Source organism: Pseudonaja textilis, chromosome 5 (assembly GCF_049901715.1).
Source record: "Pseudonaja textilis isolate UNSWEBS1 chromosome 5, rPseTex1.2, whole genome shotgun sequence".
NCBI lineage: Eukaryota > Metazoa > Chordata > Lepidosauria > Squamata > Elapidae > Pseudonaja > Pseudonaja textilis.
The window spans coordinates 36,702,567-36,714,688 of record NC_141994.1 but is presented as its reverse complement, the minus strand read 5'-3'; the positions used below and the strand labels follow the sequence as shown (position 1 = coordinate 36,714,688).

The window sequence follows — 12,122 nt, the reverse complement described above, 5'->3', positions numbered from 1 at the left end:
GGTAATAATTATTTCACTAGACCCTATTTTAGCTTTTATTTCCATCTCCTAGAATGTTTTACTACAAGAATCAGAAAACTTCAGAAAGAATTTGGAAGAATCTTTACATGATAAGGTATTCTAGATTAATTACAGCATTTATTAATAATGTTTTTTAAAAAATACAATCATAATTAATTCAAGATTGCAATTATATGCACATATATTTGAGAGTAAGACAGTTGTCTTTATACAAATATTCTACACTAATAGATTGATTCAACATCTGTCTAGGTAAAATTAATGACAACATTATGTTATTAGTTAATGTGCTCATCCAAACAAAATAAAGAATTGTCTTTTCTTCTATTGATACTTATCTGTACCATTTACTGTTCTTTTCAAGACAGGTTTCTTTTTCTGATAAAAGTTTAGATTAGATTTCTTTATTCAAGAAACTTTGGCTTGTACAGCCACCAACATTCCTAGTGTCAGCTCGTAAAGCTTTCCTATGCCTGTTTCTGAGTTGCCATAAGCAGGAGAGGGGAAAAAAAAACCTGAAGGAGCAGTACAGCAATTAAAAACAGAATACATTCCATGCTTATCATACAAAGATTGTAGCCTAGGCTACTGGATCTTCTGCCCACAATACCCAGCCCATGTATCCAACGTGCTTCATTGGAGAATCTGATTTATGTCACACCCAGGGGGGAGTGGAGAAACAGGGTCACAGGTCACTGTAAATTATGTGTGGTAGAATTGGCTTCATATGGGTCAATGCCAATGTGTTGCTCCTAATAAATCTTTTGGATTCTTTTGAAGCTTGGCTGAAGGCTCATGATTTAATTAGTGCAATTGCCAGAACCCTGATACCTAGCTTTGGTCATTACCTTTCCACTTTTATATAAAATCCCGTAGGTTTCAAGAGCAGAGGTTTTAAGGGTGAAGAGATTGGAATAGAAGTATTATTAGAGTTTCTATCCAACCTCATGAAAAGTACAAAACTGCTATGCATGTGTATGGTTAACAGACATAGTTCTACTATTTGTTCATTGTTGCATCTCTAAGCTACTTTTTCTCTAACATGGTCAAGGATTTTGTGGCAGTATACATTTTATTCCCCAGAACTGCTCCTTATGATGTAGAATGGGCCCAAAGGGAGTAATTGGCCCAAGGTTACGCAGTAGACTTCTTAGTTCAATTTGAATTTAACTAGGTCCCTGTGCAATTCTAGCATAATGTGTTCACCACCTGCTGTATCATTTATTTATTTTTTGGTCACAATACATTTTGAAAGTCAACACAGGTTGAGAATACTCTAAACCAGTTAAACCTGTAGGCATATTTTAATCAGGTGGTTTAAATGGTTCTTGCACACATATACTTTGCTAACAAATATCCTTCTCTAAAGATTTAATCTAATTCACCCTTCTGCTGTACTCTGCCTCACATAATTCCCAAGACAATATGCTAGATAGTGATTGTGGAAGTTAACAATATATCTGCAAGGTATTACAATGGGGAACTAGTTTTATCATTGCCACCTTCTGGGATTTTTACAGCTTCTCATGAAGATTAACATACTGCTGTGAGATTCCCTATGGTCTTCCATCCTAAATACTAACAAGATTTGAGTATGCTTAGCTTTCAAGCCCAGGCAAGATCATCCAAAGAAAGCTAGATAACTCATGTAGAGATTTCTAATATCTGGCTCAACTATTCAGAGATTATATTATATGACAATAAAATTTGATGAATAATTTTGAACTACCATGTATCTATATTAATCAATTATTATTATTTGTTTCAATTTTCAGGAAAGATTAGCAGAAGAGATAGATAAGCTGAGAGCTGAACTTGACCAGTTGAAAATACGAGCAGGTTCTTTAATTGAGCCCACATTGTCAAGGTAGCTACAAGAAAACAATGACATTTTCTTTAATAACATTATTTTGAAGTTTCAGTCATCATATATTTAAAACATTCTTCATCATCTATAACAGTGATTGCTGTTTACAGGATTGTGAAAGTTGAAATTTGCTATCACCAGATATGACAAAGACACTAATTTAAATGGCATTAAAAGAAAGATTACTTCTCTGTGGCTAGGGAATAGAAATATCATGACTATTATTTATTTAGTCATTATTTCCAAACTTGGTAGCAGATATCTTAAATATCAGCAGGTTGGAAGTCATATTAGAACAGAACTGTTCTAATATGGCTGTTTATATCCTTATGACACAAAAGCATTCATTCAATCATTCAATCAAATTTATATGGCTGCCCCTATCACCATATAATTTAATAGCTGTGGAAATAAAGAACTATCAACTAACTCAATAATAAAAATGAATCATAAGATTATAGAATCATAGGTTGGAAGGAATCTAAGTTTATTAGTTAGGTTGTTGTTTCTGGATTTATTTTTGGTTATTTTATTTTATTTTTCAGTTCTTGGAACATTTTAATAGGAAATGAATTAGATAATAAATGAATTTCACTTATTAATTACATGTGTATTCCTGTTTTTTTCATGGAATTCAAATATTATAAAGGTCATAGATCAGTAAAATCATTTCTGGTCTATTTGTTTTCAGATGAGATGTTTCATAAACTATCCAGTTTTATACTAATTTGTTACTAAACTTCATTAAGTACGTTCTTTTGATGATATTTCACCATTAAATATACATTTCTAAAATTGATTTCTTTTTAAATGCATAATTCTGAACACATATTGTTCTAGAATATTTTTTTTAATTGAGAGGTACAGTGCAAATTCATTGGTATTGAGTTGATTTTGGTCTTGTTGATTAAACTGTGTCATCTTTTGGAACTAAATAAATGACCCGCCTCTGTCACTGCATCAGTCATTTGAAATCTGAATGGCTGCCACCTTGTTAGAATTGGGCTGCCTAGATATTTGACAAAGAAACAAATACATCTTCATTTTAATCTTGGAAGTAAGAAAGCAACATTTTAGTTTATGTTGATATGACCCAATTTCTCATGGCTTATCTTTTAAGTCCCCCCTCCCCCTTCCCCCCACCCCCTCTCTCTCAAGTTGCTGGTGAATTAAGCTTTGAGTTTATATTTCCAGTATAATTATTCTGACAATAAAAACCATACTCCTACATATTGATTGGTCAAATGTATATTTTAGCTTTTCTTTTTTCATTAAAATGCAAACCTTGTAAGTTCCCTTCAGTATACAAGGAAGCATACTCTGTTTTTATTGCTGTGTTGGTAGCAAAGATATATGCTGTATGTGGTAAAAATAAATATATTTTACGTGAAATTTGAGGGTTTTTTAAAAATCTAATTCCTGTGCCACAAATGTTTTTCAGGACACATCTTGATTCATCAGCAGAACTGAGGTACTCTGTGAGCTCAATAGTTGATAGTCAACCAGATTATAGGTCTACTAAAGTGATAAGGAGACCTAGAAGAGGTCGTATGGGAATCCGAAGAGATGAGCCAAAGGTTTATATTTTAATCATTTTTCCTTTAATAAGATTGCAATTATAAGCATAGCTGATTTAAGACATTTTTCCAACTAAGGCCAGGACTGGAATTAACTTTCCATAGTCCTTGCATACTTCTATAGATAATAGCTTTAATTATATACATCATGTGGATTCTACAATAGGATAATAGATTTGTTTATTCATTCAGTTGGTAAGGCCACATTTCTTAAACATTGGCTCTGTTTTTGCAATTCATATATTTAAAATGTAGAAAAATATGTGTTTCTGCATGTGTATGTGCCCACACACACTTCTAATTTTTTAGTCATATTTGGGCCTAAAACCTTTTGAAAACCTCAAAAGCTTCATATACTTAGACACTGTGTTGTGCTCAGTGGATAATCTGGTCTGACTGAAATTATCTCTCTAATAACTCTTACTGGGTAAAGTATATAATATCTAAAGGCTATAAAACAATTTTGATATTTGAGAAAGAAGTGGGATTACATATTTTGAGCCTTAAAATTACATTAATAATACAAATCTTTTTTTAAGTTTTATTTGTTTTATTAGTATAATATATAAAATTAGATATATATATATATATATATGGCATTCAGCTCTGTTCGGGTATTTTCCCACGTCATTGTAGTTGTGCTTTTAAAGTTGTAGCGACGTTTCAGCAGAATCTCATCTACCATCATCAGGCTTCTGTATAGTGTTCATCTGTGAGTCAGGCTTTTATAGTGGTTTCAGATTTAAATTTGGGGCAGCCTATTGCTGTGCCAGAATGGTTTTTTTCTTCACCCTGATTGGTTGGGAGTCTTGGTCTGTGTTTATTGGTCTTGGAGTTTGCTGTGTTCTGCTTGATTGGTGTTTCTAATATCTCCTGTCTGTTTTTTGGCTCTTTTTGTCTCTTGATTGTCTGGCAACATTGTGTTGCTTTATTGGAGGCCTTTAGTGCAGCTTGGCTCCGGGTAAATGGATGGCTATCATTAGTTAGGAAGCTAGGTTTCATCTGGGTGCCTGGTTGGGGTGTGTTTGAGCTGGAGGTATCAGGGGGGATCTGTCTGTGCCCAGGTGTTTGCCTGGCTTGTGGTGTGGAGATTTTTTTGTTTGTGAGTGCAGGCTTCCAAATGATTGACAGTCTGGTGGAATCATCTCTTCTATTCATGCTTTCTGGTCTTTTTTCAATCTCTATGGCTTCTCCCGCGTAAGAAAGAAGAAACGACCTCTTCCCTGGTCCAACACCTCAAAGCCACAGGACATGAAATTGATTTTAAAAATACCAGAACTATCGCCAAAACCGAACACTTCAACAGCAGAATAATCAGAGAAGCCATAGAGATAGAAAAACGCCCACACAGCATGAACAAACGAGATGACACCTCCCGCCTTCCAGCCATTTGGAAACCCGCCCTCATGAACAGACAAGTACCTAACATGAAGAATGACACCAGACCCACACCCATGAGAGCCACACAAGATGCCACCACCACACTTCCATGTAGAAAACAGACTCACACCCACTCAGAAGATGAGACACGACCATGGACCAGAAGCTGCACTGCAGCTGCATCACTACCCACTTCAAACCCCTCCGAGCCATACGTGAAGCAAACCGACACCCACTATGAAGATGCAGCACGACCACGAACTCGAAGCCAAACAGCAAGATCACAGCTCACCAACTCAAATCCCCCAGCAACTAAGACTAACCTGAGCACAGCCAAGCCCCCACCTGAACAGAACACGCCTCCAACCAATCAGAACACGGCCAACCCCCAACCAATCAGAACACAGCCAAACCCCTCCCAATGAGAACACACCCCACCCAATCAGAACACAGCCAAGCCCCCACCCAATCAAGTCCCACCCCCACTAGCAGTTAAAAGGAAGAAGCAGCTGCAATCTCACATCACTCTGAGAAGCAAGAGCCGAAGACAGAAGCCTGAAGATGATGAATGAGACTTCATCGAACGTTGCCTAGATACTTCAATCTTACGCGGGAGAAAACCCGAACAACCAAAGATCCATATATATATATATATATATATATGTATATATATGTATGTATATATGTATGTATGTATGTATATGTATATATATATATATGTATGTATGTATGTATGTATGTATGTATATGTATATGTATATGTATATATATATATATATATATATTCCATTTCAATCAAACATTGTACAATTATTGTACAATTTTTAGGCAAACAATCAGGGTGTTTACAATAACATGTATTACAATAACATTAATACTATAGTGACAATAATATTTTGTTTGTCCCTTTTGACAAATTTCCATTTTAATATTTATCCTTTTTATGTCCTTTTCTTTCTAACTTCTGTTTTTATTGTTTAACCATTGATAAAATAAGTCCCATGTCAAAAAGTCCCATGTCAAATTTAGTTTCTTCTTTATCTTTGATAGTGTTAGTCTATTCATTTCTACAAATTATAATATTTTCTTAATTACCTTCTCATTTCTTGGGATCTCAACCCAACTTCTGTTGTTGAGCATATACAATTCTAGCTGCAGTTAGTACATGTAAAATCAAATATATAATCTCTTTATCATATTTTTCTGGTAGAATGCCCAATAAAAATATTTCTGGTTTCATATCTAAATGCTGTTTTATCATTTTTTCTAACTAGGCATGTATTTTTGTCCAATATTTTTTAACTTGTGGACATGTCCATCACATATGGTAATATGAGCCAGACATTTGATTACATTTCCAAAATTTAGTAGATCTATCCTTATACATTTTCACTAATCTTGTTGGTGCACAATGACATCTATAAAATATTTTATACAGTTTTTCTTCGTATGCAGTTGACATAGTTTAACATTTCTAGCCAACGGTTTCTGCCATTTATCTAGTTCTATTACATATTGAAAATTTTAGCTCAATCAGTCTCCTTTACCTGCTCACTTTCAAGTTTAATACCCAATAAATAATAATATATTTTTCTTTATCAATTTTTCATCCTTTCCAGTTAATATCTGGTCCAATTCTGTTAGTTCTTTATTAAAACCATATATTTTAGCATCTTTCTCCTACCGAGATTGTATCTGCATTTGTGGCTACCATGTAATGTCCCTCCTTTGACTACTAAATTCCTGCTTGGTTTTTAATTCCCCTCTTTCATTCAAAATATCTTTATATCTTACATTTTTTTCCGTATTAATAACATTAGAATGCATCAATGCTTCCATTATGGAAAGCCAGAGTGGTATTTTCAGGTAGTATTGTTCTTTAATTTTAAGCCAGACTGATAACACATTTCTAATGTAATATCTTTGAAAGTAACTATGTATCTTGTTCTTCCCATACCATAGGAAAGTATGCCAACCCTTCTAAAGTTAATAGTCTTTTATGCCTCAAATTAATCTATTCTTTCACCCAAATTAATATCGAGGCCTGGTAATACAATTCCCAATCTGGCAGTCCAAAGCCCCCTCTTTTTTTGGAGTCTTGCAACATTTACAGACCTATTCTTGCTTTCTTCTCTAACCAAATATATCTTAATATTATCTTATTTAATTCCTCAAAATATTTTCCCCACTTTTATTAGTATTGTCTGAAATAAATATAATAGTCGTGGCAGAATATTCATTTTTATAATAGCTATTCTTCCTGTTAATGACAGTTGCTTTCCATTTCTCCAGGTCTAATTTAATTTGTTGCATCAGTTTCATATAGTTATCCTCATACTCTTCTATCTTTTTAACTAGCTTCAGTCCAGTTTCTAATGGATCTTCTAGTATAAAAACCAGGTTGTCTGCAAATGCCTGTAGCTTAGAGTTCTCTTTTTTATTCCCATTCTTTTTATTTCTTCATCTCGTTGAATGTTTCTGGCTAATACTTCCAGAATCAGTATAAATAGCAGAGGGAACAGTGGACATCCCTGCCTCGTGCCTTTTTTATATCAAAATTCTCTCCATTTACCATCATCTTAGCTGATTGTTTATAATATATTGCTTCAATCATATTAATAAATCTCTCTCCAAAGTCCATATATTTTAATTGTAATAGCATAAATTGCCAGTTAACATTATCAACTTTTTCTGTGCATCTAAGAAGATCAAGCCATTTGTTTTCCGGGATGTGTTTCATAGTATTCCAGTGTATTCAAAATCACTAATAATATACTTCTAATATGGTATAAAACATATACCACAATTACAAATCAGAGTATAAGAAGAAGAAATAAGATAGAGACATTTGCTATTTATTAATCCAATTTTCTGCTCTATGCAATTTTTTTCAGGCTGTCTTGAAATATTAGCTTCTATTCTATTTTGTTTACTGGATTGGAATCCATAGACAGGACTTAATGGAGATTCAGTTTTCCAGTATAGTTTAATTTTATTGAAGCCTTTAAAAAAAATAGCAATAGCACTTATACACTGCTTCACAGTGCTTTACAGCCTTCTTTAAGTGGTTTACAGAGTCAGCATATTGTCCCCAACTAAAGTCTAATCTGGGTCCTCATTTTACTGACCTTGGAAGGATGAAAGGCTGAGTCAATCTTGAGCCAATGAGAATCAAACTGTCAAACTCCTGGCAGCTGGTAGTCAGCAGAATTTGCCTGCAATACTGTGTTCTTACTACTGCACCACCATGGCTCATTATAAAAGTATAGTGTCTAAAAATATTGCCTTTAATCTTAAATAATCCTGGGATATCCATAATATTGTACTATGAATGTAAATTGACTTACAGTGGTAGTGGTCACCAGTGCAGAAAAGAACTTCACATTTCTTGCCTTAAACTATTTCAGGCCTCTTGTAGGATAAATCTTGTTATTTTTATAACAGACTAAAATTAAGATCAGTGTGATAACATAATGCAGCTGTTAGAAATTAACAAGAATGGTTTAAGTGCACAAATGGCTGAGAAAATTAAAAGTGTTAATAATTGCATTGGTGTTTTAAAATATAAGTTTTACTGTGAAAATTAACATTTAGGATCAGTCTAATCTATATACATTTCTACAATTTGTAATAGGTAAAATCCCTTGGAGAGCATGAGTGGAATAGAAGTCAGCCAATTGGAGTTCTAAGCAGCCATCATTTTGAGAGTGACACTGAAATGTCTGATATAGATGATGACGACAGAGATACAATTTTCAGTTCAATGGATCTTTTGTCACCCAGTGGACATTCAGATGCTCAGACCCTTGCTATGATGCTTCAGGAACAGCTGGATGCAATCAATAAAGAAATCAGGTATGCTTACTTCATTCACATACACACGCACACACACACACAAATAAAACCTTAGAACAATCCAATGTTTTGCCTGCTAATGGAATAAAAACTAAGTTGATGTGATTTCTGGTTTCTTCGTGGACATCTGATTTTCTTTGAAGCAATATAAAAATGGCTTGCCATTTGCTTTCTTCTGGATTTTTAAAAATTATTAATATAGGTTAATTTTTTGCAAACTCCCCAAATTAAAAGATATTAGTTGTCTGTTCACCAGATTATAGTCAGTGTTTCTCAAAGCTAAAATATCTGGGAGAAGTTGACATTAAATGAAACCTAAACATTGTAAGCACATAGAATATGAAATATGAATATGAATAGGCAAGCAAAAATCAGAGATAAAAGTTAGAGCAGTATTAATATTTTGTCTACTCTTGATGAACAGTATATTTAATACATTGAAAAAGAGATCCCCATTGGTAAAAGATGAACATGATATATTATTCTTTGCTATGTAGTTAAAAGGTAAAGTTCTGTTTGCACATATGTGCTAGTTGTTTCTGGCTCTAGGGCATGGTGCTAATCTCCATTACAAAGCCAAAGAGCCAGTGCTGTCCAAAGATGTCTCCATGGTCATATGGCCAGCATGACTAAATGCCAAAGGTGCACAGAATGCTCTTACCTTCCCATCAAAGTGGTCCCTATTTTTCTACTTGCATTTTTACATGCTTTCGAACTGCTAGGTTGGCAGAAGCTGGGACGAGCAACAGGATCTCACTCCATTATGTGGTGCTAGGGATTTAAACCACCAACTGCCGACCTTTCTGATCAACAAGCTCAGCGTCTCAGCCACTGAGCCACCGTGTTCCTTATAATTATGTATATTTATAACTATATAATTATAAAACTCTAATAATTATGTAGTTGCAGGAAAAAATAATATCCTTTTTCTCGTGCTATTTTCTTGAGCTAAACGTCTTGCCTTGAAAGCCTGCTCAGCCTCTCTAGTAAAAGCATATGAGCACAGCATATTTTCTGAAAGGAGCAAATAACAGCTGGCAGATGTAATTGGAAATAATATGAAATTTATAAAGTAAACTATCATTCCAGAAGCTCAGTCAATTCCAATTTGTACTCATGGCTACATTAAACAAAATATTAAAAGATGAGAAATTTGAATATTTCTTACTGGATATCACTTAAACTTATTAAACAAATTTATTTTAAAAAATGGCAATTAAATTTTTTGCACTGATATTGAATCTCCATCCCACTATTTTTGATGACAGCATATTAACTCAGTGGACAAAGGGCGGGAGAGATAATATGCAGCTCTCTGCTCCAATACCTTGCAGTCTTTTTCTGATATCTGACACATGGTAATCACTCAAATTTGCTTTGAAAGTATGCCATTCATGTAAAGTATTCTGAGTAGTGGTTAGGGAGAACATTCCCAACTCCTATTAACACTCATATTAAAACAATATTCTCATAAAATTGATTTGCCTTTTCTTGGTTCATCATTACAGGTTAATTCAGGAAGAAAAAGAATCCACAGAACTACGTGCTGAAGAAATAGAAAACAGAGTTGCTAGTGTGAGCCTAGAAGGCTTAAATCTGGCCAGGGTTCATCCTGGAACATCTATTACTGGCTCAATAACTGCATCTTCATTAGCGAGCTCCTCTCCTCCCAGTGGCCACTCAACTCCTAAACTCACTCCACGCAGCCCAGCTAGGGAGATGGATCGGATGGGTATCATGACACTGGTAAGAAGTACAGCTTTCTCTTGATCACTACCTTTATTTAATATCTAAGGAATCGTCTATGTAGGGTTATTTTTTTCATTTCTTATTTATTTCTTCTTTTTTATTATTATTGGTTTCTTTGTGTGTGTATGTGTACATGTGCGTGCACCTGTGATAATGTCTTATTGACTGTTAACACAAATCATTATAAAAAATTTATTTGGACCAATTCCTAGTGTTAATGCAAGATAAAGTAAAAGTAAAAATAAAATTCTAAAAAGAGAATATGTTAATAAACTGTTAACGTAAAGACACTTGCTATCATTTGTGCATTTGTAAGACAATACCTGGTTTTTAAAATGCTAATGATATTTCTTAAAACTATACAGTAGAACCTCTGTCAGAAATGCTTCTGACCACAACCAAATCAAGTTCCGACCAAAAAATTCACATTTTTTTTCACGGCCAATTTCCCCTTCTGCACCATTTTTTTGTGAGTGCCAAATTTCTAAAATTAGGTTTGGGTCACAACCAAATCAGGTTGCAACCAAAGTTATGGAATGAATTATGGTCATGACCAGAGGTTCTAGTATACATGTAAGTGAAAACCCAGTCTGGTCTACCTCCTTGAGTTCCAGCCAAATTCTGATTTGGATTCAATGGCAGTAGGGCTGGTGTAATGGAAGGAAATTTCATCAAAAGAGCCAATAGTTCTTATGGACTTAGAGAATCTCAGAATGAATCTTAATAAAAAAGGAACACAAGATTTATACAAATCTATATTTCTGATAATACTCTGTTTTTCTTTTCTTCGTTATCAACTCTAGCCAAGTGATCTCAGGAAACATCGAAGAAAGGTACATATTTAATTATATATATTTGTTTTTTTTTCAGACAAGGGTTAATTATTTCTAGCACTTTCAAATTCAAATCTTTACAAACATTTTCCCCAAGATACAGTTTTCTGAGGATGTGGAAAGCCTTCAAGTCCCAACCCTTTTGCTTTGTTGTAGTTGAAGCAGCTAATTTGGATGATCCAAGAAAAGATCATTGTGAGGCAGACATCACCTTCTCAGGAAAGCCACATTGGACCTTAGATTTGTAACAAAATGGAGCCCTATCAAAGTGTTTAAGTGTCACCTCTATTAGAAATTACTTATGTGACAGCATAAAAATATTTTTGATATTTTTATACTGTATTTATTAAACATATCTCACCTTTTCCATGGAAGTGTTTTTTCCCAATTAATATTTTGTGAGTTATGTTGGTCTGAGAAATAGTGGCCAGATCAAGTCTCTTTGTGTGCTTCCTCAGCCTCTTTATGTTGATGGACTTTTGTATACGCTAATTAATGACTGATAATTTCCCTACTGTTGCCTCCCCTATTCTAGCAGTAAAATTGTTTAATATGATATAAATGTTTCTGGTTTTATTACTTTTATTATGCTCTAACTTTGCTTTAATTTTTTTTAGTGATGAAAAACACACAATAAATTTCATTCAAAAATAACAATATTAGCTAAAAGCCAACAAGTTCAAGAATGTCATTCTCAAAATTGAACCAAAATAAATTAGACGTGAGTTTGACAACCCTGCTCTACAGTATCACAAAAATACTACCTATTGCAGAATAGCATTGAATTTGTTACAAGGCAAAGAAAGAAGAAAGCTGATCAAGAGCAGAGGGTTAGATTGT

General features: G+C 34.0%; 2 protein-coding genes across 6 annotated transcripts in view; one reads left to right on the top strand and one right to left on the bottom strand.

Moving 5' to 3' along the window:
* The window catches only part of ACSS3 (acyl-CoA synthetase short chain family member 3), a 129,133-nt gene that overhangs the window by 16,462 nt on the left and 100,549 nt on the right, over positions 1–12,122 (bottom strand). The gene's annotated exons all lie outside the window — the stretch shown is intronic.
* Positions 1–12,122, top strand: part of PPFIA2 (PPFI scaffold protein A2) — a 194,048-nt gene that overhangs the window by 142,610 nt on the left and 39,316 nt on the right. For all 5 annotated transcript variants that reach the window (XM_087934511.1, XM_087934508.1, XM_087934513.1 and 2 more), the window contains 6 exons: positions 53–115; positions 1,797–1,888; positions 3,330–3,465; positions 8,480–8,700; positions 10,209–10,446; positions 11,253–11,282. In XM_087934511.1, coding sequence (XP_087790637.1) covers positions 53–115; positions 1,797–1,888; positions 3,330–3,465; positions 8,480–8,700; positions 10,209–10,446; positions 11,253–11,282 — 780 coding nt within the window. The remainder of the gene's footprint in view (positions 1–52; positions 116–1,796; positions 1,889–3,329; positions 3,466–8,479; positions 8,701–10,208; positions 10,447–11,252; positions 11,283–12,122) is intronic.